This window comes from Bos taurus, chromosome 4 (assembly GCF_002263795.3).
Source record: "Bos taurus isolate L1 Dominette 01449 registration number 42190680 breed Hereford chromosome 4, ARS-UCD2.0, whole genome shotgun sequence".
NCBI lineage: Eukaryota > Metazoa > Chordata > Mammalia > Artiodactyla > Bovidae > Bos > Bos taurus.
Window position 1 is genome coordinate 46539498 of NC_037331.1, and position 24778 is coordinate 46564275.

General features: G+C 38.3%; 1 protein-coding gene across 4 annotated transcripts in view; it reads right to left on the reverse strand.

The window, feature by feature from the left end:
• The window catches only part of SRPK2 (SRSF protein kinase 2), a 247474-nt gene extending 245569 nt beyond the window's left edge, over window positions 1-1905 (reverse strand). The window contains exon 1 of one of the 4 annotated variants that reach the window (XM_024991039.2): window positions 1618-1905. In XM_024991039.2, coding sequence (XP_024846807.1) covers window positions 1618-1703 — 86 coding nt within the window. In that variant the 5' untranslated portion in view covers window positions 1704-1905. The remainder of the gene's footprint in view (window positions 1-1617) is intronic. The other 3 variants (XM_059885841.1, XM_059885847.1, XM_059885849.1) reach the window with 3 other exon arrangements.
• Window positions 1906-24778: the final 22873 nt, after the last annotated feature.

A 24778-nucleotide genomic window follows, 5' to 3' on the forward strand; every position in this document is an offset into this window, starting at 1 on the left:
ATACCCAATCTGCTGGATCTTTTACACTCATTCAACAAATACTTATCAAACACCTATTATATAATAGACATTATTCTAGATATGAAATTGACAGCATAGAAAACACACAAAAATCCTGCCTTCATAAAGCTTACATTCTACAGCCAAAAGATAGAAAGTAAACCCAATAAATATGCAAAATATATACTCTGTTTACTAGATGGTAATAGCATCTAGGACAAGAAAAAACAGTAACCTGTTGGGATGGTGTTTAGGAAGGATCTCACTGAGAAGGTGTGTGTGTGTGTGTGTGTTAGTCACTCAGTCATGTCCGACTCTTTGCAACCCTATGGACTGTAGCTCTCCAGGCTCCTCTGTCCATAGGATTCTCCAGGCAAGAAAACTGGAGTGGGCTGTCATTCCCTTCTCCAGGGGATCTTCCTGACCCAGGCATCGAACTCAGGTCTCCTGCACTACAGGCAGATTCTTTACTGCTGAGCCACCAGGGAAGTCCCCACTGAGAAGGTAACACTTATTTAAAGATTTAAAGGTGATTTTGCCAATCTTTTTATTTCTATAAATTAGAAGAGAACTACATTTGCCACCAAGAATATTTATGAGTTTATTGAATTAAAATACACCAACCTAATCATTAGTGAACAACTTTACACATACTATACTAGATGCTTAAAGAATGACAAATTATGAACCTCTGTCAATTTGGAAATTAAAAATTTCTTTGAGATGCATGAAAATTTAGAATGACATTTGAAGGAAATAAAAAAAGAAAGTAATAGAGTAGGAGTTTAATTTTTTCTACCATCATTTCTACATAAATCAAATTAATTATGTGAATATTATAATTAAAAGGGAAAGTATTAAAACTAAATGTAGGTTTCTATACCAGTCCAAAATAAATGAAAAGGGTAGTACATATGCATTCTCCCCCATCTAGCACAATGGAATTCAATATGAACACATCATATTAATTTTTATCAACTATAGAAAAAAAAATGCTATAAATCCAACTTCAGTATTTCCAGGGAGAGTTACTGAATCATGATATATCTTAGAAGGTATATTGGGTATGTCATAGAATTGTAAATAGACTTGAGAGATCAAGTAATTCATCTTGGGGCCTTTAGTGGATGAGAACCTAGCCTCCTTCTAAAAATTCCCCAAAACTTTTCAATTTTTAGGAAAGTTTCTTTATATTTAATCTATAGCTTCTATTATGAAGGTTAAGCCTATCTCTTGTTATTTCATTACAGCATATTTCTCCATGGTACTAGCACCATAATAACAGAAATTAGTGTACAGAATAGAGCCAAACCGTCAAAGTTCAAATTCTAGTTCTGCCAGTAGCTGGGTAATCTTGGACAAGTTTCTTAGTTTCTTTGTTGCCTCAGTTTCCTGATCTGCAAATGCAGAGAGTAATATTACCTACCTTATACATTTGTTGTGAGGATTAAATGAGTCATTGCACATAAAATGCTTAGAGAAGGATACAAGTGTCCCCCCACAAAATTAGCTATTTACATGTATATGCACATTAAAATGTGTATTACTTATGTACTGCTGCATACCAAACCTCTCCCAAATTTAGCCACTTAAAACAACAAGAATTTATCATCTCACGATTTCTGTGGTCCAGGAACTTGGGAGCAGTCAGGAACTTGGGAGCAGTCTAGCTGGAAAACGATGTCATCTGGGGCTGCAGTCATCTGGAGGCTTGAGGAAGGCTGAGAGATCTGTCACCAAGATGGTTCACTCACATGGCTGTCAGCAGGAGGCCTCAGGTCCTTGCTGGCTGTTTCAGAGAGGCCTTACTCCCCCCACCTGGATCTTTCCATGGGGCTGCTGGAGTGTCTGCCTTCCCCCAGAGGGAGTGGCCCCAGAGACAGCAAGGAAGAGACTGCAATGCCTTTTATGACCTATCCTCAGAAGTCACAATCCTCCATTTCTACAACATTCTATCTATTGAAAACAAATAAAGCACAGGCTTAGAGGAGGGAAATGAAGCCACTTCTTATAGGGAGGATTATTGGAGAGTGTGTGTACGTATTTATAAACCACCACAAGGGGTCATTCCTTCTTTCCTTTGGTGTTTCTGATTTGCAACTGAGAATCCTTCCAGACCTCTCATTCATATTGTCTAAAAAGTAGAAATGAAAGGGAACTTTCAGTCCAACATTCAGACTAAAGTAAAAGCAATGTAGACTAGAAAGATTGTCTAGGGAAAAACATCAATAGTAATAAACTTACTATGAATAATATGCCTTCTGTATGTCACTCTTACATAAACCAGCTAAAAAATGACTCCTGAAGATTTGTGCAGGGCTGTGGTAGGATGGATTTAGAATAATGGCCACTATGTCCACACATATCTAAATAGATTAAATGGCCTGGCAATAACAAACTATGTTGAACTTACCCAAAGCCTGGGCTCCATTTCTTTCAAGCTTTTAGACATGGATAAAGCCATGACAGAATATTCATTTCTCAAATACTTGAACTCTCTGCATATAAGAATTGGGCTTTCCACTTTACTGTAACTGGTTCAGAAATCCAATATAAAATCCACTATAAAAATAAACTGAATATAATTTTTCTCACAGTTAAACACAAATTCTGTTCAAGCATAATTCATAATCAGCTCTTCAAAATGTATATTTGTCACCTTCAAGTAGGTTTAGGCATTCTATCTGGAGACAAAATATACTTTTACCTTTAAAAAGCAGCTTTATAATCCTCATTATTATAGTGTTTAATTGAACTTGCTTTTTAAACTTTTTATCATTACATAATGTACATACGAAATATTAATAAATCACAAGAGTACAGTAAAGTGAACACGCATTGTTTAAAAATATTGATCGATACCAGGAGCTTGAAAGCCCCCACTGTCCCTCCTTAATCGCTGCTCCCACCAAGGTAACCTCTATTCTACCTTCTAACACTGCTGATTAACGCTATCTGGTTTTTAGTTTTATAGGAAATGGAATCATACACTAGGTACTCTTTGGCATCTGGCCTCTTTTGCTCGATATTATATTGTGAGACTGAGTCATGCGTTGTGTTCAGTAATCTTTTCAATGTTGTATATTCTTCCATTTTATGAATACACCACTTTTTTTTTTAATCCACTGGTGCTATTGATTAAATTACTGTTGCAAACCCAAACTCACCCTTCCATTCTCAGCTTTGTAATGAGGGCGCTGTGAGGAGAAACGCTAACATTTCTCCTCTGCCAGCGGATTCCCATTTGTTCTGCCAGTTGGGGGCGCTAGAGGGTGAGACTGGAAGGCTGGAGAACCGAGAAGGGACTTGCTCCTTTCGGTTTGCTGGCTGTTCCTGACACCCTTGGCACAGTCTTTATAGCAGCAGTCGCTTCCAGTCTAAAGTTTTGTGGTGCTCTCAAACCAGCTTCATTGTCTCCCCTTAGAAGGACAGTCAGTGCCAGGCCATAGTCCTTCCTCAGACATCTGGGTCCCAGCTCCCTTCTCTAAGCTTCTGAAGTCTAATACCCTATCTCTGCACTCTGTTCCCCAGCCCTTGGGGTGGACCCTGACTCCTGCATTATTACTGTGTTACCTGTCTCCCCTTTACACTTTGGTTCTCTAATATCTCTTCAACCAGACAATAACTTATTTTTTTGTTGTTGTTATTAAGCCAATCTGCAATACAAAACGGAGAAGACAATGGCACCCCACTCCAGTACTCTTGCCTGGAAAATCCCGTGGACGGAGAAGCCTGGTAGGCTGCAGTCCATGGGGTCACGAAGAGTCAGTCGGAGATGACTGAGCGATTTCTCTTTCACTTTCGACTTTCATGCATTGGAGAAGGAAATGGCAACCCACTCCAGTGTTCTTGCCTGGAGAACCCCAGGGACGGAAGAGCCTGGTGGGCTGCCGTCCATGGGGTTGCACAGAGTTGGACACGACTGAAGCGACTTAGCAGCAGCAGCAGCAGCAATACAAAAGTAAATACTTCCTGCCTTCTCTCTAATGGACACATGATTCTACCAGCAATGGATGATTGGCTATTATGAGTAGTCCTGCTGTGCCCATTCTTGTACCTGTCTTTTGGTGAAATGTGTATATACATGAAATGGAATTGCTAAGTCACAGGGTAGATGTGTGTTCACTTTTGGCAGGTACTGCCAGAATGTTTTCTGAAGTTGTTGTACCAATAATTGCATTGATTCTAAGATAGTCTCAGAATCTCACACCTAATCCTCAGAACTTTTAAAATTTAGAAGTCAATAAATTCCACATTATTCTAATTTAATCTTAGCTTCAGAAGTTTTATGTTGCAGTGCTAAAGAAAATGAGATTCTATTGCTTGACAACATAGTTTGTATCCTTCATATCAGTGCCTGGCACACAGTAGATGACGTTGAACAGATAATGAGAGGAAGTTTATATCTGTTTTCCTATACAGGTGGACTAATGTGACACAGCAATGTAAACTGAGGCCAGTCCCATCTAAGGGATGTTCAGTCACCCCAGCACATACTCCACTGGGCAGCTGTAGATAAACAGGCCTCCGTTTCCCCAGGTTGCTTCCTTTGCCCTGCAAGACCCGCTCTTCTCCTCACAGTCAGCTTAAATGACTTGACACAGGAACAGATGCAGCACCAGAGTGGTGGGGGGCTGCTTATGGGCAGCCTCACACCTGCACATCAACTCTATCAATCAAACCCTCTCTCAAGAATCTTTGGTGGTGATCTCAAACTGAATTAAATCCCTTTGAGATTTATTCTTAGAGTGACTCAGACTTCAGGATGCCCAAACGTCTGGGATGTCGTAAGAATCACCTACGCAAACCCCACACAACCACCTATACAAACAACCAGCTTCTGCACACCCTGCCTGAAACTTTCACAAGTGGAGCTCTCAAGAACCAATGGGTTTCTAGCACCTGCTGGGAACTCAGGGTTCGAGCAGACCCTGGAGAAAAAGCAACTGCTTGCTAGAAGATATTAACATAGGAAGCTGACCACAATCAGTACTCTTAAAACCACTCAACAAAAATTAGGGTAGGGGAAAGAGGAGGGAAGGCAACACATACACTTGTTTATAAGATACTCATGCTTTCTCTGACCACACAGTTTCCAGTTGTGCAAGTTTGTTTCTGTATGATACAAGATTGTTAAGGTGACATCACTCAGATGTTATAAATAATATAACCTGATTAACAAAGTGGTGAGGAAGCAGATATACCTAATTATGAATTATAGACAATTATATCTCTTATTCTCTGGGTATATAAGGCATGTTCTTCTGGCTCATCACGGGCAGTGATTTATAGCAAAAGGATGTCTCTTCTCACACACTATTTGTCACCTGAGAAGAAGTTGTCATCATGCAAGGTGATGTAAGTACCTTCTGTTTCCAACTCCTCAGACATTTCTTTAGTTCTCATTCTTTCTCTCTTCTTTCCCCTCCTGTCTAATGCTATATTTATCATCACCTAACATCTAAATAATCTGGTCATCACAAGTTGGGTGTTGCCTCAGCTGTCTATGGCTACAAAACCACCCAAAATCAGCAGCTTAAAACAAGGATTTATTATTACTGGGTGGTTCTTCATCTGATCTCATCTTGGTTATTCATGCCACTGCATCCAGCTGGTAGGTCAGCAAGAGCTGGAGGCCCAAGGTGACTCCATCTATATATCTGGGGCCTTGAAGGGACTAGAAGACTCAGACCTCTTTCTGTCTCCAGGTTATCTTTCTTCATTATCTTAATTATTCTATCTGAGCTTCTTTACATGGCAAGTCCCAGGAGAGTTACAGCATAAGCTGTGTAGACTCCAGAACTCACATGACATTGTTTTGACAATATTCTATTGGTTTAGGCAATTTCTATGGCCAGATTCAAGATTGCTATGGCCAAATCAAGATTGCTAGGAGAAATATCAATAACCTCAGACATGCAGATGATACCACCCTTATGACAGAAACCAAAAAGGACCTAAAGACCCTCTTTATGAAAGTGAAAGAGGAGAGTGAAAAACTGGCTTAAAACTCAACATTCAAAAAACTAAGATCATGGCATCTGGTCCCATCACTTCATGGCAAATAGACAGAAAACAATGCAAACAGTGACAGACTTGATTTTCTTAGGCTCCAAAATCACTGCAGATGGTGACTGTAGCCATGAAATTAAAAGACACTTGCTCCTTGGAAGAAAAGCTATGACCAACCTAGACAGCATATTAAAAAGCAGAGACATTACTTTGCCAACAAAGGTCCATCTAGTCAAAGCTATGGTTTTTCCAGTAGTCATGTATGGATGTGAGAGTTGGACCATAAAGAAAGCTGAGCGCCGAAGAATTGATGCTTTTGAACTGTGGTATTGGAGAAGACTCTTGGGAGCCCCTTGGAATGCAAGGAAATCAAACTACTAAATCTTAAAGGAAATCAGTCCTGAATATTCATTGGAAGGACTGATGCTGAAGCTGAAGCTCCAATACTTTGGCCACCTGATGTGAAGAAGTGATTCACTTGAAAAGACCCTGATTCTGGGAAAGACTGCAGCTGGGAGAAGAAGGGGATGACAGGATGAGATGGCTGGATGGCATCACTGACTCGATGGACATGAATCTGAGCAAGCTCCAGGAGTTGATGATGGACAGGGAAGCCTGGTGTGCTGCAGTCCATGGGGTCACAAAGAGTTGACACAACTGAGAGACTGAACTTATGGCCAGATTAATTGTGAAAGGCAGCCACACTAGGGCACGAATTCAGAATTCAGAGAGGCAAGATTAATTAAGGTCATTTTACAACAATCTACCACAGATGCGTATCTGTATCATCCCATTGGACTTCCTTTGAAGCATGTTTTTTTGCCAGTGCACCTAAGCCTCTGTAAGGTCAGTCAGTCTAACAATTTTTTTTGAGCAGCCACAAAGAACAAAGTAATAGGCTAGGAATATATATTATCAATTTCTGGCTAAAAGAATGCCTTCAAATCCTTTTTTTTTTTTTTTTGGTTGCACTGGGTCTTCATTGCTGCACATGGCTTTCTCTGGTTGCAGCGAGCAGGAGCTACTTGTCGCTGCAGTTCACTGGCTTCTCACTGTGGTGGTTTCCCTTGCTGTGGGGCACAGGCTCTAGGTGCACAGGCTTCAGTAGTTATGGTGCACAGGCTTAGTTGCTCTGCACCATGTGAAATCTCCCAGGGATTTCAGGGAAATCAGACCAGGGATCAAACCAGTGTTCCCTGCATTAGCAGGCAGATTCCTATCCACTGTATCACCAGGGAAGTGCTCAAGTCCACTATAAAAATAAATTTTTAAAAAACCCATACTGTGAAATAGGTAAAGCTGTATATCCTGGTGGTACTGATATAATAAGAAATACATTTGGTCTTTGATTCCTGTCCCTGGCACAGAGCTTCTAAAACCTTTGAGATTTCCTGAGTAACAAGAGTGCTTTTTTTTATTCATAATAAGCCCCTTTATATATGCCTGGCTAACCTAGGTTAGGGTCCCTAGATTGTCTCAGGATGAGGCCAGACATCAAAGAACAAATGATAAGAAAGCTGGAAATTTCAGCCCTACCTCTCACCTCTAGGGAGGGGAGGAGAACCGTTCTATAAAACTCTCGAAGGAGACTTGAGCTTCCAGGCTGTGAAGGTGCTGGGAGACGAAAAGCCCACAGAGGACACAGAAACTGCACCCCACCACCCAATTCCTAGTCCTATACATGTCTTCTATTTAGGTGTTCTTGGGTCATATCCTTTATAACAAATCCATAAAATGCCTTCCTGGGTTCTATGAACTGTTTCAGCAAATTATCAAATCTGAGGAGGGGGTTATAGGAAGCCATAGTTTATAGCTAGTCCAGTCAGAAGCAAGGGCAGTCTCTCCAGGATATGCGACTAGTGCCTGAAGCTGGGAGGGGAGCAGTCTCGTGGGACTGAGCCCTTGAACTTTGGGATCTGCATTGACTCTGGGTAGCTGGTATTAAAACTGAATTGAAATGATGACTATCTCAGTTGTTGTCTGGAGAATCAGAGAACAGGTTATTCGCTTTGGAAAACACCCTGGAGTCCCCATTTTGCAGTAGGAAGGAGTGCTAGGGCACACACACACTCTTTTTAGTCAACATATACTTCTTTTTCTACATTGGTTGCTCCTCAAAAAAAAAAAAAATGTTTTTTCATGAATCACAAGAGATTGCCCCTGCCCTCTTTGTATGTGTGAAAGAACTAGAGAACATTAAACCTAAGGCCAAAGAGAGAAATTGGAGAATAAGAGTTCTCATAGCCACATCAAACTCTCCAGCTGTAGCAAAACTTTCTGGAGGCAATCAAAGCTGTTACAACCCAGTCCAAAGTTCCAAGGAGAAAACTGAGTTGACAGACACGTATTTATGTATATGCACATACAGCACCACTAGAAATGAGGCGTCTAAGCTGTCTGAAAACAAATAAACTGAATATCACGAAAGCAAACCTATCTGCTTATAGTTCCTGGCAAGCATTAAAATCAGTCTCGAGAAGATAGTGATGCTGGAAGTGTCCGGGAAATGAATTATGCTGAGGCACTAAAAAACAAATAAAACATGCTTACTATGAATATTTTCAGTAGGATAAGGTCTCCGAATAGACCTAAGTCTTTTAAAAGCACAGATCGGTAGCTGTATTATATAACGGCAGTCTGCAGATATAGAGCATCGTCCTGCCATGTAATACTCTAAAGCAGTTTGGGGGCCCCTCCCTGGTCCCGTGCAGCACCCTGGACAGAGGAGAAGGTGGTTCTCTCGGCCTCAGCAGCTTTCTGGGGCCCTGGTTTAGGATTCTACCTTAGAGCCTCTGAGGCCTATGAACCCACTCCCCAGCGTCTTCACCTAGGAGTGCAGATGTCTTCTAAACAGTTTTTTCCTTATATTGTGCTGTTTTGACTATATAAAATTGTGGTTTCAAAAAACACATAATCCAGGGAAGAAAGGTAAAAATATTTCACACTTAAGGTACAAAATTACTATTAATATAGTCTCTCAGTGGTTAACTAGTCTCCTAATAATCAGCCTTCCTCACTACAAATAGTCTATGCTACTAACACTTATAGCTACTAACACCATAGCCAGTCTTTCCCCCTGTTTCAGACTTCTCATTGCTAATCACAGCCTTCTAGAAACTTGTTTCTTGCTTCATATAGACATAACAGAAGAAAAAGTTTACTTTTTTTGGCCTTCCCATGCAGCTTGTGGGATCTCAGTTCCCTAACCAGGGACTGAACCTAGGCCCTTGGCAGTGAAAGCACAGAGTCCTAACCACTAGACCACCAGGACAGTCCCAAAATTTACTTGTTCTGCTTTTTCTTGGGTCACTCTTACACGTCTCTCCTCATCTGTAATATACCCCAGATCCAAACCAACTCCCTCCAGTAGCAGACATCATTGCTCAACTGGAAACCATTTTCTTTTTTCTCCATGCTCGCAGGGCTCTAGCTTTTGTTTCTGTATCCATCATCCCTCCATGATTTGAGAATATTTAAACTGATCTAAGCTAGTAGTTCTCAAACTTTTTGATTTCAGGATTTCTTGACACTCTTAAAGATGGTTAAGAACCTCAAAGAAATCTTGTGTTATATTCTGCCCCATCATTTTAGAAGTTAAAACCAGAAAAATATTTATGTATCAATTGACTTTAAGTAACAATACACCCACTATATGGTCATTTAAATAACATGTTAAATGAAAAAGTAACTATTTTCCAAAATAAAATATTTAGTTAGAAGAATGGCACTATTTTACATTTATGCAAATCTCTCTACTGTCTGACTTAATAGAAGACAGATTTTCACACCTGTGTGTGCATTCAATCCATTGCCATCCTAAGTCACAGAGCCTCTGGAGGACTCCTTTGCACATTCCTAAGAAATATGAGAATGAAAAGAAAAATACGAGAAATGAAAATAGTTTGGACTACCTAAAGAGGGCTTCCCAGACTGCATGTTAGGAATCACTGATCTAAACCAATCATGGTGGTCCTTTAGGAGTGAGCACATGACCAACATCTCCTCAATGAGGCATGTGACCCAGTTCTCAATGAAATATGAAGAAACTTTTCTAGAGGGCTTTTGGGAATGGCTTTTTTGCCCTTAAAAAGACAGAGAGAGACAGATGTTTATCAATCAGTGACTGGTTTAAGAATAGAAACTACTCTAAATATATCAAACAAAAACAGATTTCATACAGGGAATAAGGTGCTTAGACAGTCACTGAAAGGGGTGGGAGAGCAGACTAAGAGGCTGCCACTGGACTTTAGCTCAACGTCACATCACTGTAGCTGCAATTCAAAGAAAAGAAAGCTGTTATCAAGCACCTCACATTCACAGAACTGGCAATTAGACTTGGGAATTCACAGTAAACTCTGCCTCAGTCATTTCAGCCACAAGAAATGGCTTCCTTCTCATTCCCATCTTTTACCTCTCTCTACTTCATCTAGTTGGCAGGACCTGACTTTCCAGAATTCTATTGTCAAGGAATATGGAAAATACAGCTTATAGCTTTCTAGACTCTCCAAAGAGAAAAGAAGTAAAACGGATATTGAGAGAACCAGTCCAAGGATCTGCCACAAAAGGCAAAACAAGAATACACCCTTTTCTGGGTTTTCCTTTGTGGTCCAGTGGTTAGGAACCCGCCTTGCAATGCAGGGGGCATGGGTTCGATCCCTGGTCAGGGAACTAAGATCCTGCAAGCTGTGAGGCAACAAAGCCTATGAGTCGTAACTACTGAAGCCCCACTTGCTCTGAACCTCATATGATGCAGCTGGAGAGTCCATGTGCCACAACAAATATCCTGCATGCTACATCTAGGACCTGATGCAGCCGAACAAATAATTCATTAATTTTAAAAAAGGGAATAATCCTTTTCTTTCTGCAGGATGCAACCACTAGGGGAATTAAGAGGGAGTTCATGAAAAGAGAACATACAAAGGATGGCAGGGGAAAGTGGGGAAGGATCCTGGGCCTTTGACAACATGATTGAGCTACTGAATTAACAAATCTTGAAACTGCTTATCTCTAGGTTTGTCACTATATGAGATAACAAATCTCATTATTAAAACCATTTTGAGTTTTCGCCCAACCTTTCCTTTTTTTCCTATTTAGTATTCTTCTGTCTTCAAGGGCTTGTCTTTATGTTCTCCTATGCATGAAATAAACAACCTGCCTTTTCCCTTTTCAATCTCAGCTACAATCCTCCTAAAATATAGTTTCTCTGAAGAACCAAACTTATTTTATTTTTAGAGATATGAGGTAGTTACTTAAATGGTTAAGAGTTTGGTGGTTTACTGAAGGCTTCTAGTTCAAATATCCTTCTGCCATTGCACAGAGATTTCACCATTAGAAAATCATTTCTTTGAGGCTTTTAATCTCAATAAGTTATTTTTAATTTCCAGGTGAAATTATATAATGTCTGGATTTGCTAAGAAATTCCCCAGTGGTGCAGATGAAGAGTGGGTAGGGATATAGGTGAAACAAAACTGGCCATGAGTGGATAAGATTACTGAAGCTAGGTAATAGGTACACAGGAGTAAAACAAAAATTTTCTTTTGTATATGTTTGAAATTCCTCATATTATCACCTTAAAAAAAACCACCTTGAAAACTACACACCCTTGAGACTTCCCTGGTGGTCCAGTGGTTAAGACTCCACACTTCCAGTGCAGGGGATGTGGGTTAGATCCTTGGTCAGTGAACTCAAGAACCTACATGGCACAAAGCACAGCCAAAAAAAAAAAATTACAAATACTTTACTTGAGGGTTGTATACTAAGAAATTATCAGCCATTAACATTTTAAGAGGCATTAGATGTTCAAACTACTGTCCCCTGCAACACCTAGGCTAGGGGCCATGGGATATGAGCTTCGCTGGAAGGAGAAGAGGAGGAAGGAGGAGGCAGGGGTGCCACATGGGGGTGCTAAGACCATATCCAGCTTGTCACACTGACGTGCTCTCTTGGCCCACACAGTGTGTGATGAAGCATGGTTAAAATGATTTTGCTATCTACATCCAAATATTGAAAGATTTTGTGAAAAGGAGTTCAGATTTTCATCTTCTGCTAAAAGCATAAGCTCTGTCCACACTGGAAACTCACTCCACAAGCAGTACCTATTCTCTGTTTGCCAGCATCCTCAACAAGGCCACCTCACACAAGGACATTCAGTACAGACAGGAGTGCCAGGCTGCTCTGGGCTGGGATCCTGGCTCCACTATTTTCTGTGCGCAAGAAATTTAGTTTTTCTGTGCCACAGCTCCTCCTTCTTGTATGAAATGGGGATTATAATGGTATTTATGTCAATGGGTTACTGAGAAAATTAAAGGAGTCAAAATATGTCAGGTGCTTAGAATAAGTCTGTTAGTCACAAAATGAAAAGACTTTCATTTTTACTAAAAATATCGTCTTTCGTTTCATCCTGGTGCTCAAGTTTTAGCTTGGTACTTGGTTTTTATCATTATCAAAGCCAAAAGGGTATCCCATGAAGGTCTAAAATATAATAAACACATATGGAAAAGTTTATCAAATAATGATAATGGATAGAAATGCTTATTTCAAATAGTACTCATAATTTTCTATTTTTAACCCTGTTCTTAAATCTGAGTAGATCATTGTTTTTATCTGGTAAAGTAGCTTTCTAAGAGTTTGTGCTAAATATACACTTATTAGTTTGTCTGTTATTAGTTTTTGCCCACGTATTAGTGTTATCTTCAATTTGTAATTTCTCAGATTTTTCAGTCTAAGGACCCTTTCCTACTCTTAAAAATTGTAAACACTGAGCTTTTCTTTTAATGTGTGGCTAAGGCGTTCCAACCAGTCAATCCTAAAGGAAATCAACCCTGAATAGTCAATGGAAGGACTGATGTTGAAGCTTGAAGCTCCAACACTTTGGCCACCTGATGTGTCACTGAAAAATACCCTGATGCTGGGAAATAGTGAAGACAAAAGGAGAAGAGGGCAGCAGAGGATGAGATGGTTAGACAGCATCACTGACTCAATGGACATGAATTTGAGTGAACTCCAGGAGATAGTGAAGGACAGGGAAGCCTAGCATGCTGCAGCCAATGGAGTTGAAAAGAGTCGGACATGACTTGGTGACTTAACAACAACAACAACAACAATATATCTACTAATATTCATCGTACTGGAAATAAAAACAGCAAATTTTAAGTGCAAGAATCCACAAGTACACATTCTATTTGCACCAGAGTGCTGATGTCATCACAAGTCACAAAGCCTCTGGAAAACTCCACTATAAACTCAGGAGAGATGGAGAGTGGAGAAAGGCACATGCTTCCTTAGTGCTATGTATCTGGGACTTACAGATCTTCTGTGGGTGTCCAGACCACATGTTGAGCATCAGTAGCCTAGGGGAGTCTTTTTAAAGCCAAGGTTGATTTTGTAAGGGTTGCTTTCATTAAACGAAATAATAAAACCTACAAATCTTGAAGCTAGGCTTATGTAATCTGCAATTAGCCCAACAGTCTAAAGTTTGATAGCACCACTCTCAATACCTCCATGTCAAGGAACTCTTTCTCTCCTCAGAACAGCATATTTGACACTGAACGACTGAGGTTATGAACTGACAGGGTGCCAGAGTCAAAAATCCACACACTAAACATTGACTGAGCTGAATTTTACATTTATGTACAAATAAATATAAATACAGTGTGTAATACTTATTCAAATCCCAAGCTTCCCTGGTGGCTCAGACGGTAGAGAATCTGCCTGCAACGCTGGAGACCTGGCTTGAATACCTGGGTTGGGAAGATCTCCTGGAGAAATGAATAGCTACCCACTCCAATATTTTTGCCTGAAGGATTCCATGGACAGAGAAGCCAGGCAAGCCTCAGTCCATGGGGTCGCAAAGAGTCGGACACAACTGAGCAATTTTCACTTTCACTTTCAAATCCCAAGCAACCAGCACTCTACTGTAGACCACTAGGTGTAGTATTTGGGGGTATTACCTAAAGAGAAGAGCCTAGGAGAGGGCCCTAGAGTGGGTTGAGTTGTGTCCTCCCAAAGATATGTTACTATCTTAACAAACCTACTCTTCACCCCCATATCTGTGAACATGACCTTATTTGCAAACAGTTTTTGCAGATGTCATTAAGATGAGGTCATACTGGATTAGGCTGGACCCTAATCCAGTGACTGGTGTCCTTACAAGAAGACAGAAATTTGGATATAGGAATATAGAAGACATGAAGATAGGCCCCATAATGGGAGAGGTCTTTCGAGTCTTTGAGAAGATCTGAAAATAAGGAGAGGAAAAACAAATTTCAGGTGGTGTTCTCCAGCTCTGTCTTTCAAATCTATTAGTACAACTAGTTATATATCACATTCAGAGCAATTATTAATTATATATATATATTTTTTCTTTATCTTAATTTGCTATTTACTTTCTTATCCTACTTCTATTTCCCAGCTCAGCAATAATTGAAGCAAAAGTCTATTCCTTAATATGTATTTCAAATATACTGGTGTGACCTGGCAATAAATGAACTGCAATAAATAGTTATTGTGTGTTAGATGCTCAGTCATGTCCAACTCTTTGCAACCCCATGGACAGTAGCCCACCAGGCTCCTCTGTTCATGGAATTCTCCAGGTAAGAATACTGGAGTGGGTAGCCATTTCCTTCTCCAGGGGATTTTCCCAATTAACCAATAATAAATAATATTTATTAACTAATATCAATAAATATTTATTAACTAATGTAAGAAATAAGAAAGGTCTTCTAAAGGATATATATCTATGAGAGTCTTAAATTTCTGCAGCTTAGAGTCTGATTAATGTAAATTGCTATAGCCACTGTGAAAAACAGCTGGAGGTTCTTTTAAAAATTAAAAATAGAGCTACCATTTGATTCAGCAATCCCACTCCTGGATATACATTTGGAAAAAACAAAAACTCTAATTCAAAAAGATACATGTACCCCAATGTTCATAGCAGCACTATTCACAATAACCAAGACAGAGAAACAACCTAAATGTCCATTGACAGATGAATGGATAGAAGATATGTACATATATATAATGAAATACTGAAACTGAAAAACTTAGTCACTCAGTCGTGTCTGACTCTTTGTGACCTCATGAGCTGTAGCCTGCCAGGCTCCTCTGTCCATGAGATTTCCCAGGCAAGAAGACTGGAGTGGGTTGCCGTTTCCTTCTCCAAGGGATCTTCCCAACCCAGGGACTGAACCCAGGTGTCCTGCATTGCAGACAGATTCTTTACCATCTGAGCCACCAGGGAAGCCCCACAATTGAATACTACTCAACCCTACTGCCATGTGCAGCAACATGGATGGACCTACAGAATATTATACTTAGTGAAGTAAATCAGACAAACACTACATGATATCACTTATATGTGGAATCTAAAAAATAATAAAATGAGTGTATATACAAAACAGAAATAAACTCATAAGCATAGAAAACAAACTTATGGTTACCAAAATGGAGAGGGAGAGAAGAGGAGACAAACTCCTAGTGCAGGATTTAACAGATACAAACTACATAAAATAGATGAGCAACCAATAGGATTTACTACATAGCCCAGGGAATCATATTCAATACCTTATAATAACCTATATTGAAGTATAATCTAAAAAAATAACTGAATCACTTTGCTTTATACCTGAAACTAACACAATATTACAAATCAATTACATGTCAATAAAAAATTCTTTTTATGCTGAATATGTGTTAATTTTTCTCATCAATAAATTTGAGTAGAACACTCTGCAACTGATAAGAATTTTACGTATTTTTTTGTTTAGGGTATTTCAAAATGGCTTAAATGGTATAAATTTATTATAAATTTCATTGTTTATAATATATCAAATCTGTCATTTTTCAAATGAAATAAAGCATTTAAACTATTTTATCATCTATTAGAGCCCAAAACACAAAGACTTGTTCTTTTGTCCTATCTTTATGTGTATAGTCTGAAGTCATTAAATTAATTGCTCAAAAGAGATTTTTAAGAACAAAGTGCCAAATCTGATGATTTTTGCATGTGTGTGCAGTTAAGCCTAAACTTTTCATCAAAATGGGCAAATAAGTTCACACAAGTTTCTACAAATAGTTGTGACTGTGTTCATTTTAAAATCTGTGCTATATTAACTATTCATTTAATAAGTTCATAGCATAAGTGTATATTTATAAAGAAATGGTAGTTGGAATTAACACTAGGAAGGAAGTGTCATTTAAACAATCATATTGAATTCAACACTGTGTCTGAACCTTGGCCAGTAGAAGGCCAACTGATTTCCGTCCCAGCTCTGCCACTCCCTAGCACCGACTGTAGACAAGTAATTCAGTATTTCTGGGTCTTACAGTCTTCTCCTCTGAAACATGAGATTAACAATACTTGCCTCCTGGGGGTTTTGTGGTTTTGTAAAAAATGGAGTTAAATATGTGAAAGGCACGTAGCACAGTGCCTAACACATAGCAACTGTCAATAAGAGGGCATTATTAATAACAGTATCAATGCAATTAAGAGTTCAAAGACAAGATGTGAAATTCTTAAAGTGCCACAGGACTTGAGAACAATGACCCATTCAGCTAGTGAGGGTATTTGTCCTAACAGTAAAGGACATTACATAAAACACTTGCCAGGACTTTCTGTCAAAAAGGTTAAACACATTTAGAGTTTGGGGCTCTCTTATAATTTCCCTGACTTCTTCATCATATATGGAATTCTGATCATCATACTCCCTATTTGTAATACGCTCCATAAATGTACATGCTTTGTGACATAGCACTTCTGTTTTTTTATTCCTAAACAAAACTTTTCAAACCATAAAAATGTTCTCATTCTTATACTGTTACTGAAATAATTATAAATGGTGTACTGAAGCAAAAAGAAAAGCAAGCTCAAAGGAAGAACTGAAGTAAGCTCAGATTAATAAAATATAAACTGTTTTCCAAGGACTTACTTGGTGATCCAGTGGTTAAAACTCTACACTTCCACTGCAGGGGGCATGGGGTGGAGCCCTGCTGGAGGAACTATGATCTTGCATGCCACACAGCATGGCCAAAAAGCAAAGTGGACAAACAAATGAAAGCAAACAAACAAAAAAAACTCTCTTCCATGAAAACAATTACTATGTGTATAAGAATACCAAAATGATCTCTTGAATTTTTTACATACTTGAATAGTGGGTTTTGGTTTGAAATAGAAGTGTTTATAACTCTTAGAGGCACATACATTTTACAGTATACATAGGTACATGTAAGGCATATATAATAAATAATACATACATAATGTGTAATTCTTAGAGGCATAAAACATTTTAAACAGGAATGAGGTGGTGGTCTTTATTACTTAAACTTATGAAAAAGAAACCTATAAACAGAGAATATCTGAATGAAAGATGTAAAAGATAAACTGTGCTATATTAACATTTCGAAGAGTTCATCTTAGCAAATACTTGGCAGTGCCAAACCAACAGTGGTTAGAAGTGTTCTGGTGACAGTAGTTAGGGGAGAGACTTTGAGAGAACAGCCTGGAAGCAAAGCAAATAACTTATTTGATTGACTAAGCAATTGCCTTTTTCAGGAAAGCCTCATTGGCTTTGTAGTTGGTTGTTCTTAGGTTTTGATTTCTTATGCTTGAGACATTTACAGGCATTTACTCTGGCTTAGGTTTGCTTATGGAGAAGGCAATAGCACCCCACTCCAGTACTCTTGCCTGGAAAATCCCATGGATGGAGGAGCCTGGTAGGTTGCAGTCCATGGGGTCGCGAAGAGTCGGACATGACTGAGTGACTTGACTTTCACTTTTTACTTTCATGCATTGGAGAAGGAAATGGCAACCCACTCCAGTGTTCTTGCCTGGAGAATCCCAGGGACAGGGGAGCCTGGTGGGCTGCCATCCATGGGGTCGCAGAGTTGGACACAACTAAAGTGACAGCAGCAGCAGCAGGTTTGCTTAAGAAGGCTACCAAGACATTAGAGCCAACTTAGTCTAATAGAGGACTTGTTTGATGACATAAAATATCTAAATATCATCTGTTCTTTAACCAAAGAAACATTTATAATGAGAAGTATTTTGGATGGAACAAAAATACATTTTCTTCTGACATTTGAAATTGAAGTTCTTCATCCTTGAAAACGAATAAAACAGTGGGAATGGATAAGCCTTTTATTAGCTGGTAGGTTGGGGGGGGTAAAATTTGTAAACATTTTAAAATTATAATTTGTATAAAAAAATGGCAACTACAAAAATATAATCAAGGATGGATTCCCCTTGACTTGGGCAAGCTATAATAGGAACACACTACTCTACACTGAGTTCTGAGAAGCTGCTTGAAGATCAGTATTAATTCAGTTGAGGAAATACATGAGGAATTACTTAAAGAAAATAGTGTGAAGGTTTTCTGAAAATATGGTGATTAAGGCAGAAGGAATGCAAACTGGTTCATATAATTTTAGTATTAATTGTTAAAAAATATTGTTCAAAACTCGGAAATAAGGCATAGAGAGGTCAGCATGTCTTTTCAATGACACATCGAAGTACTGTTTAACAGGCTCACCAAAGCGTTATTTCATTATCGTTTATGGAATCTAAGGGCCAGTAGACTTTTTCTCTATAGAGCCAGATAGCAAATATTCAGGTTTTAGGTTTGTTTTTTTTTTCTGTTTTTGTTTTTTACAATCCTTTTTAAAAAATGTAAAAGCCATTCTTAACTCATGGGTTACACTAAATCAGACCAGCAGCTAAACTAGCCAGGTGACCACAGTCTGCGGACCCTTTTCTAAAGGAATTCCCTTTGTTTCACTATTCACTACTGACCAAAGGCTTAGATTTTATGAATTTACATGTTAACTTGCAGGTTTTTGTCCAGTAAAGGTAAAGTTGATTTGGTAAAAATATAACAGCAAAGTTATTATTTTATTGTCATATGATATTAACTAGTTTTGTATCTAACAGAACCATCTTTTTTACATTAAACTTTGAATTTTGAGATTATTTCAGGTTAACATGCAGTTGTAACAAATAATACGGAGCTGCTGTGCATCCTTTACCCAGTCTCTCCAGTGGTAACACCTCTCCAGTGGCAACACTGACCTGTAATACAGTATCACGGCACGGATGTTGACATGGATAGAGTTAAGATGCAGAATATTTCCATCATGATCAATCTCCCTCATGTGATCATTTTTTTTTTAGTTGAAGGATAACTGCTTTACAGAATTTTGTTTTCTGTCAAACCTCAACATGAATCAGCCATACGTGTGTGTATATATATATATATATACATATACATACATACATACATACATACATATATCTCCTCCTTTTTGAACCTCCCTTCCATTCCCCTCCCCATCCCACCCTTCTAGGTTGATACAGAGCCCCTGTTTGAGCTTCCTGAACCATACAGCAAATTCCCTTTGGCTATCTATTTTACATATTTTAATATAAGTTTCCATGTTACTCTTTCCATACGTCTCACTCTCTCCTCCCCCCTCCCCACGTCCATAAGTCAACTCCCTAGGTCTGTTTCTCTATTGCTGCCCTGTAAATAAATTCTTCAGTACCATTTTTCTAGATTCTGTATATTTGCATTAGAATATGGTATTTATCTTTCTCTTTTTGACTCACTTCATTCATGTGGTCATTTTATAATAGTCACATCACCTTTCTCAGGCCTCCACTCACCTCCTTCTTAACCCCTGGCAACTGTTAATCTATTCTCCACTTTTGTAAATTGGTTATTTCAAGAATATTAAAAGAATTGTATAGTATGTAACCTTTTGGGATTGGCTTTTTTCACAGAGCCTAATTCTCTGGAGATCCATCTAGGTGAAAGTCGAACACCCTGACTTAAAATTTCCCTTTGGAAAGGCCTCACGGTACGTAGTTCCTCAAACACTCTTTGAGCCAGCCATATCATTCTGGTTTTTCCTTCACTAATGACGTGAAAAGAAATACTTTTCCATTTGGTCATTCTCTACTTGTATGAGTCATACCTGAAACTTTTGAAAATAACACTTTGATATAATTGCTTATCTTGTTTGCCCCCTAGAGATAGTTTCCAGTTGGCTCAGTTTTTTATTCAGAAAACTTCTATGTAGTCAGAAAAGATCAGACCACATCTGCTCTCTTCCAGTCCGAATAAAAATGCAATTTGCTTTGTTTGAGTTTCAAAGTAAAGATAAGAATGATAAGATACTTTCTCTCCAGTGACAGGGTCATTTCTGTGAGATTTTTGGGTGAGTTAAGAAGTAAGTTTTAAAATAGCATTTTTATCTGATGCCACTGGCTCTTTTTTTCATCTTTTAAGCAATGCTTCCAACAGTAGATCAGCACAGAGATTTATGAGTAATTGGTCAAAAAACCCCATGAGTCCTTCAGACTTCGATTTTTTGCTTCTAGTGAGAAGTAGAAAGTTTTATGATAGAGATTATCATTTAATAGAAAAAGCATGTTTTCTTGGATGGGAAGATTAGAAGCCAGTGAGTCCATTCCGCTACTTTGGAGCATGACTAAAATAAACTTTCTTTTAAAAAATCAAATGATTTATCATGGAAAATCTCAAACATTCACATCTGTAGGAAGAACAGTATAATAAACCCCCAATGTAACCATCATTTAAATGCGATATTAGTTATCTGGATAATCTTGCTTCATACATACCCATCATTTACCCCAATTTAGTAAATTCCCAGATATTATAAAATTTCATCCATAAATACTTCACATATATCTGTAAGAGATAAGATACTTTTTAAGATAACAACTCCATTATCAAACACAAAAAATATTAATAATTCCTTAACATAGTCTAATACCTAGTCAGGATTTAAATGTTCCCCCTTTTCTTAAGCATCATTTTACAAATGATTTGAAACAGGATCTGAACAAGACCTCTGTGTATATTTGGTTGATCCTTTTTTTAAACATTTATTTATTTATAACAGCTTTACTATGGTGAAACTGACTTACCAATAAACTGTACATGTTAATGATCAATTTGATAACTTTTAATATATTATTCACCTGAAAAATTATTACTACAACCAAGGTGATGAATATATCCATCACCTCCCAAAATTTTTTCATGTTCCTTGGTAAATCCCTCCTTCCCAATATCCTGAAACACTCCCACTCTTAAATTAAGGAACTACTGACCTGCTTTCTACAGATTAGTTTGCATTTTATAAAATTTATTAAAAATGGAATCATACAGTATGTATACTTTTTTGGTCTGGCTTCTTTCCCTCAGCATAATTATTTTCTGTGTGTGTTCAGTCGCTCAGTCATGTCCGACTCTTTGTGACCCCATGGACTGTAACCCACCAGGCTCTTCTGTCCATGGAATTTTCCAGGCAAGAACAATGGAGTAGGTTGCCATTTCCTTCTCTTCCCAACCCAGGGATCAAATCTGCATCTCTTGCATCTCCTGGTTGGTGGGTGGATTCTTTGCCATTGCTCCACCTGGGAAGACCCATAATTATTTTGAGATTCATAGTATTGTTGCATGTACCATCAGTTCATTTCTGAGCAGAATTGTGTCAAATGGCTATATTGCAATTTGTATAACTATTCACTTGTAGATGGGTATTTGGGCTGTTTCTAGTTTGGGGCTATTACAAATAAAGCTGCTATAAATATTTATGCAAAAGATTTTGTAGGTACTGTGCTTTCAATTTTCTTTGATAAATACATAGGGATGGGATTACTGGGTCATATGGTGGGGTATACCTTTACCTGCAGAACCCATGGACTGTAGCCTCTATGCTCCTCTGTTCATGGGATTCTCCAGGCAAGAATACTGGAGGGGGTTGCCATTTCCTTCAGGGGATCTTCCCCACCCAGGAATCAAACCCGGGTCTCCTGCACTGCAGTCAGATTCTTTACTAACTGAGCTACAAGGGAAGCAAATACACCAATAGCAGAGAATGGTTACAATCCATCCACCTCTGAGTTATGAGCCCAGCATGCTTCTGCTGCGCCACTCTGCAGTGACTCTAACTTTTAAGAAACCACCAAATTGTTTTCCAAAGTGGTTCTACCAATTTACAGTCTCTCCAGTAAGAGTATGAGAACTGTGAAGTTCCAGATTCTCACTAACATTTGGTCAGTCCTTTAAAGTTTAAATATTAAAATTTTAAACATTCTGAAAGGTGAGCTCCCACTTTTCTAACTGCATTTGTTTAAGGCCAGATAATCTTCAACCAAAACAATATATTGCAACAGGATGAATGTAAAAGCAGATATGAAATCTAACTATTTTCTATTAGACCAGACATCAAAGAGGCTTGCCAAAATGTAAAACAATACCCTTAGTACTTTGTATCTTAGAAAAATATAGTTGTTTCCCATTAAAATATAATTTGTAAAGAGTTTGTTATCATTATTAAAATGTTTTAAAGATAACATTCATACAAAATAAAATTCACCATTTTAACCCTTTGAACTGCACAACTCAGTATTTTTCAATTATATTCACAATGGTGTGCAACTATCATTATCTAAACCCGAGTATTTCCATCAAGCCAAAAAGAAACCCCGTAACTTCCAATTCCATCAGCTCCCAGCTCCCGGAAACCACTAGTATATTTTAAGTCACTATGGATTTGACTATTATGGACACCTCATATACATGAAATCATATATGTGACATTTTATATCCCAAATCTTTCACTTAGCATTGTTTTCAAGGTTCACCCATATAGTAACATGTATCAGTATTTCCCTTATGGCTCAGATGGCAAAGAATCCACCTGCAATGCAGGGGACCCAAGTTTGATTCCTGGTTCAGGAAGATTCCCTGAAAAAGGGAATGGCTACCCACTCCAGTATTCTTGCCTGGAGAATTTCATGGATAGAGGAGACTTGTGGGTTACAGTCCATGGGGTCACAAAGAGTTGGAAACGACTGAGCGACTAATATTTTCACATTTTTGTTCACCAATACTTCGTCTCCTTTTACGGCTGAATAATGTTCCATATATAGCTGATATTTAACTGATGAAAATTTAGGTTGTTTCCACTTTTTTGTTATTTTAAGTATTAATGTACAATTTTTTGTGTGAAATGTTTTTGTTTTTCTTGGGTACATAGCTAGAAATGGAGTTTTTGGCTCATATGGGAACTCTGGTGTTTAACAGTTTGAAAAGTGTCAAATTGCTTTAAATAGTAGTTATGCCATTCTAGCCTCCCCTCAGCAATACATGAAAGTTCAAATGTTTTTCACATTTGGGCCAACACTTGCAATTACATTATTATAATAACTATAGCCATTCTAGTGGGTGTAAAGTATTATCACGTTGTGGATTTGCTTTGTGTTTTCCCAATGATCAATGATGCCCGTGCATCTTTGCATGTGCATTTTTGCCATCTGTATTCGGAAAAATGTCATTTCAAATTCCCTGTCCATTTTTCAATTGGGTTGTCTTTGTTGTTGAGTTGTGAGAGTTCTTTATATGTTCTGGATAACAGACCCTTATCAGATGTATGATTTACAAACATTTTATGGGTTGTCGTTTCACTATCTTTATAGTGCCCTTTAACACAAAAAAGTTTTAAATCTGGACAAAGTCTAATTTATCTACTTTTTCTTTTATTCTTGTGCTTTCGATGCCCTATCAAAGAAATTGTTGCCTAATTCAACATAATAAAGATCTACACCCATGCTAAGAATTGACCACAGATGTATGGATTTATTTCTGGATTTTCTATTCTATTCCATTGATCTTTATGGGTGTTTTGAAATCAGTAATATAAGTCCTCCAACTTTGATTTTCTTTTTCAAGACTGTTTTAGCCATTTGAAGTCACTTGCATTTCTTTTTGGCCACACCATGGGGCTTGTGGGATCTTAGTTCCCTGACCAGGGATCTAACCCAGATCCCTAGCAATGAAATTGCAAAGCCTAATCACTGGATTTCCAGGGAAGTCCCGTGGAGTTCCTTGCATTTTTATTTTCTTTGTTTTTTGGCCACACCACATGCCATGAGGGATCCTAGTCCCCTACTCAGGGGTAGAACCTGTGCCCCCTGCAGTGGACGTGCAGAGTCTTAACCACTGGATCACCAGAGTCTCTTATATTTCCATAAATGAAATTTATTGATCATATAATTTTTACTCAAATATAATTTCATAAAGGATCAAGAGAATGACTGCTCCAACTATATTATAAACTAGAAATAAAGGAGATATGCATTTGCATTTCAGACATTATTATACAAGAAAGCTTAATGAAATACATCAGACAGTTGAATCTCAATGTAATATCGAAGTAAGTATGATCAGTTATAAGTGAAAGTGAAAGTTGCTCAGTTGTGTTGGACTCTTCACGACTCCATGACTATATAGTCCATAGAATTCTCCAGGCCAGAATAGTGGAGTGGGTCGCTATTCCATTCTTGTGGGGATCTTCCCAACCCAGGGATCAAACCCAGGTCTCCCACATTGCAGGTGGATTCTTTACCAGCTAAGCCACCAGAGGTCAGTTATAACTACAGAGTAACTTAAGTGTGTTGTATAGTGAACTGAATATCCTGCATGGTGCTGACATAGGTGACATGTTGAAAGGGTAAAAAATTCTTGCTAAGGATCAGACCATAACACAGTCAAATCTTCCTTGAATATACATGAAAACTGTTTTCTTGGGAAATTCAGGGTGTATTTTAAAATGTGTAAAAAATACTTGTGTTTATGTGTAAAATGAAGTTTATTTCTAAGGTCACATAATTATAAACAGATTTTTAACCTACGTTTGATAGGACATTTGGAAGTTATACAGGGTGAATGACAAGACTTCATTA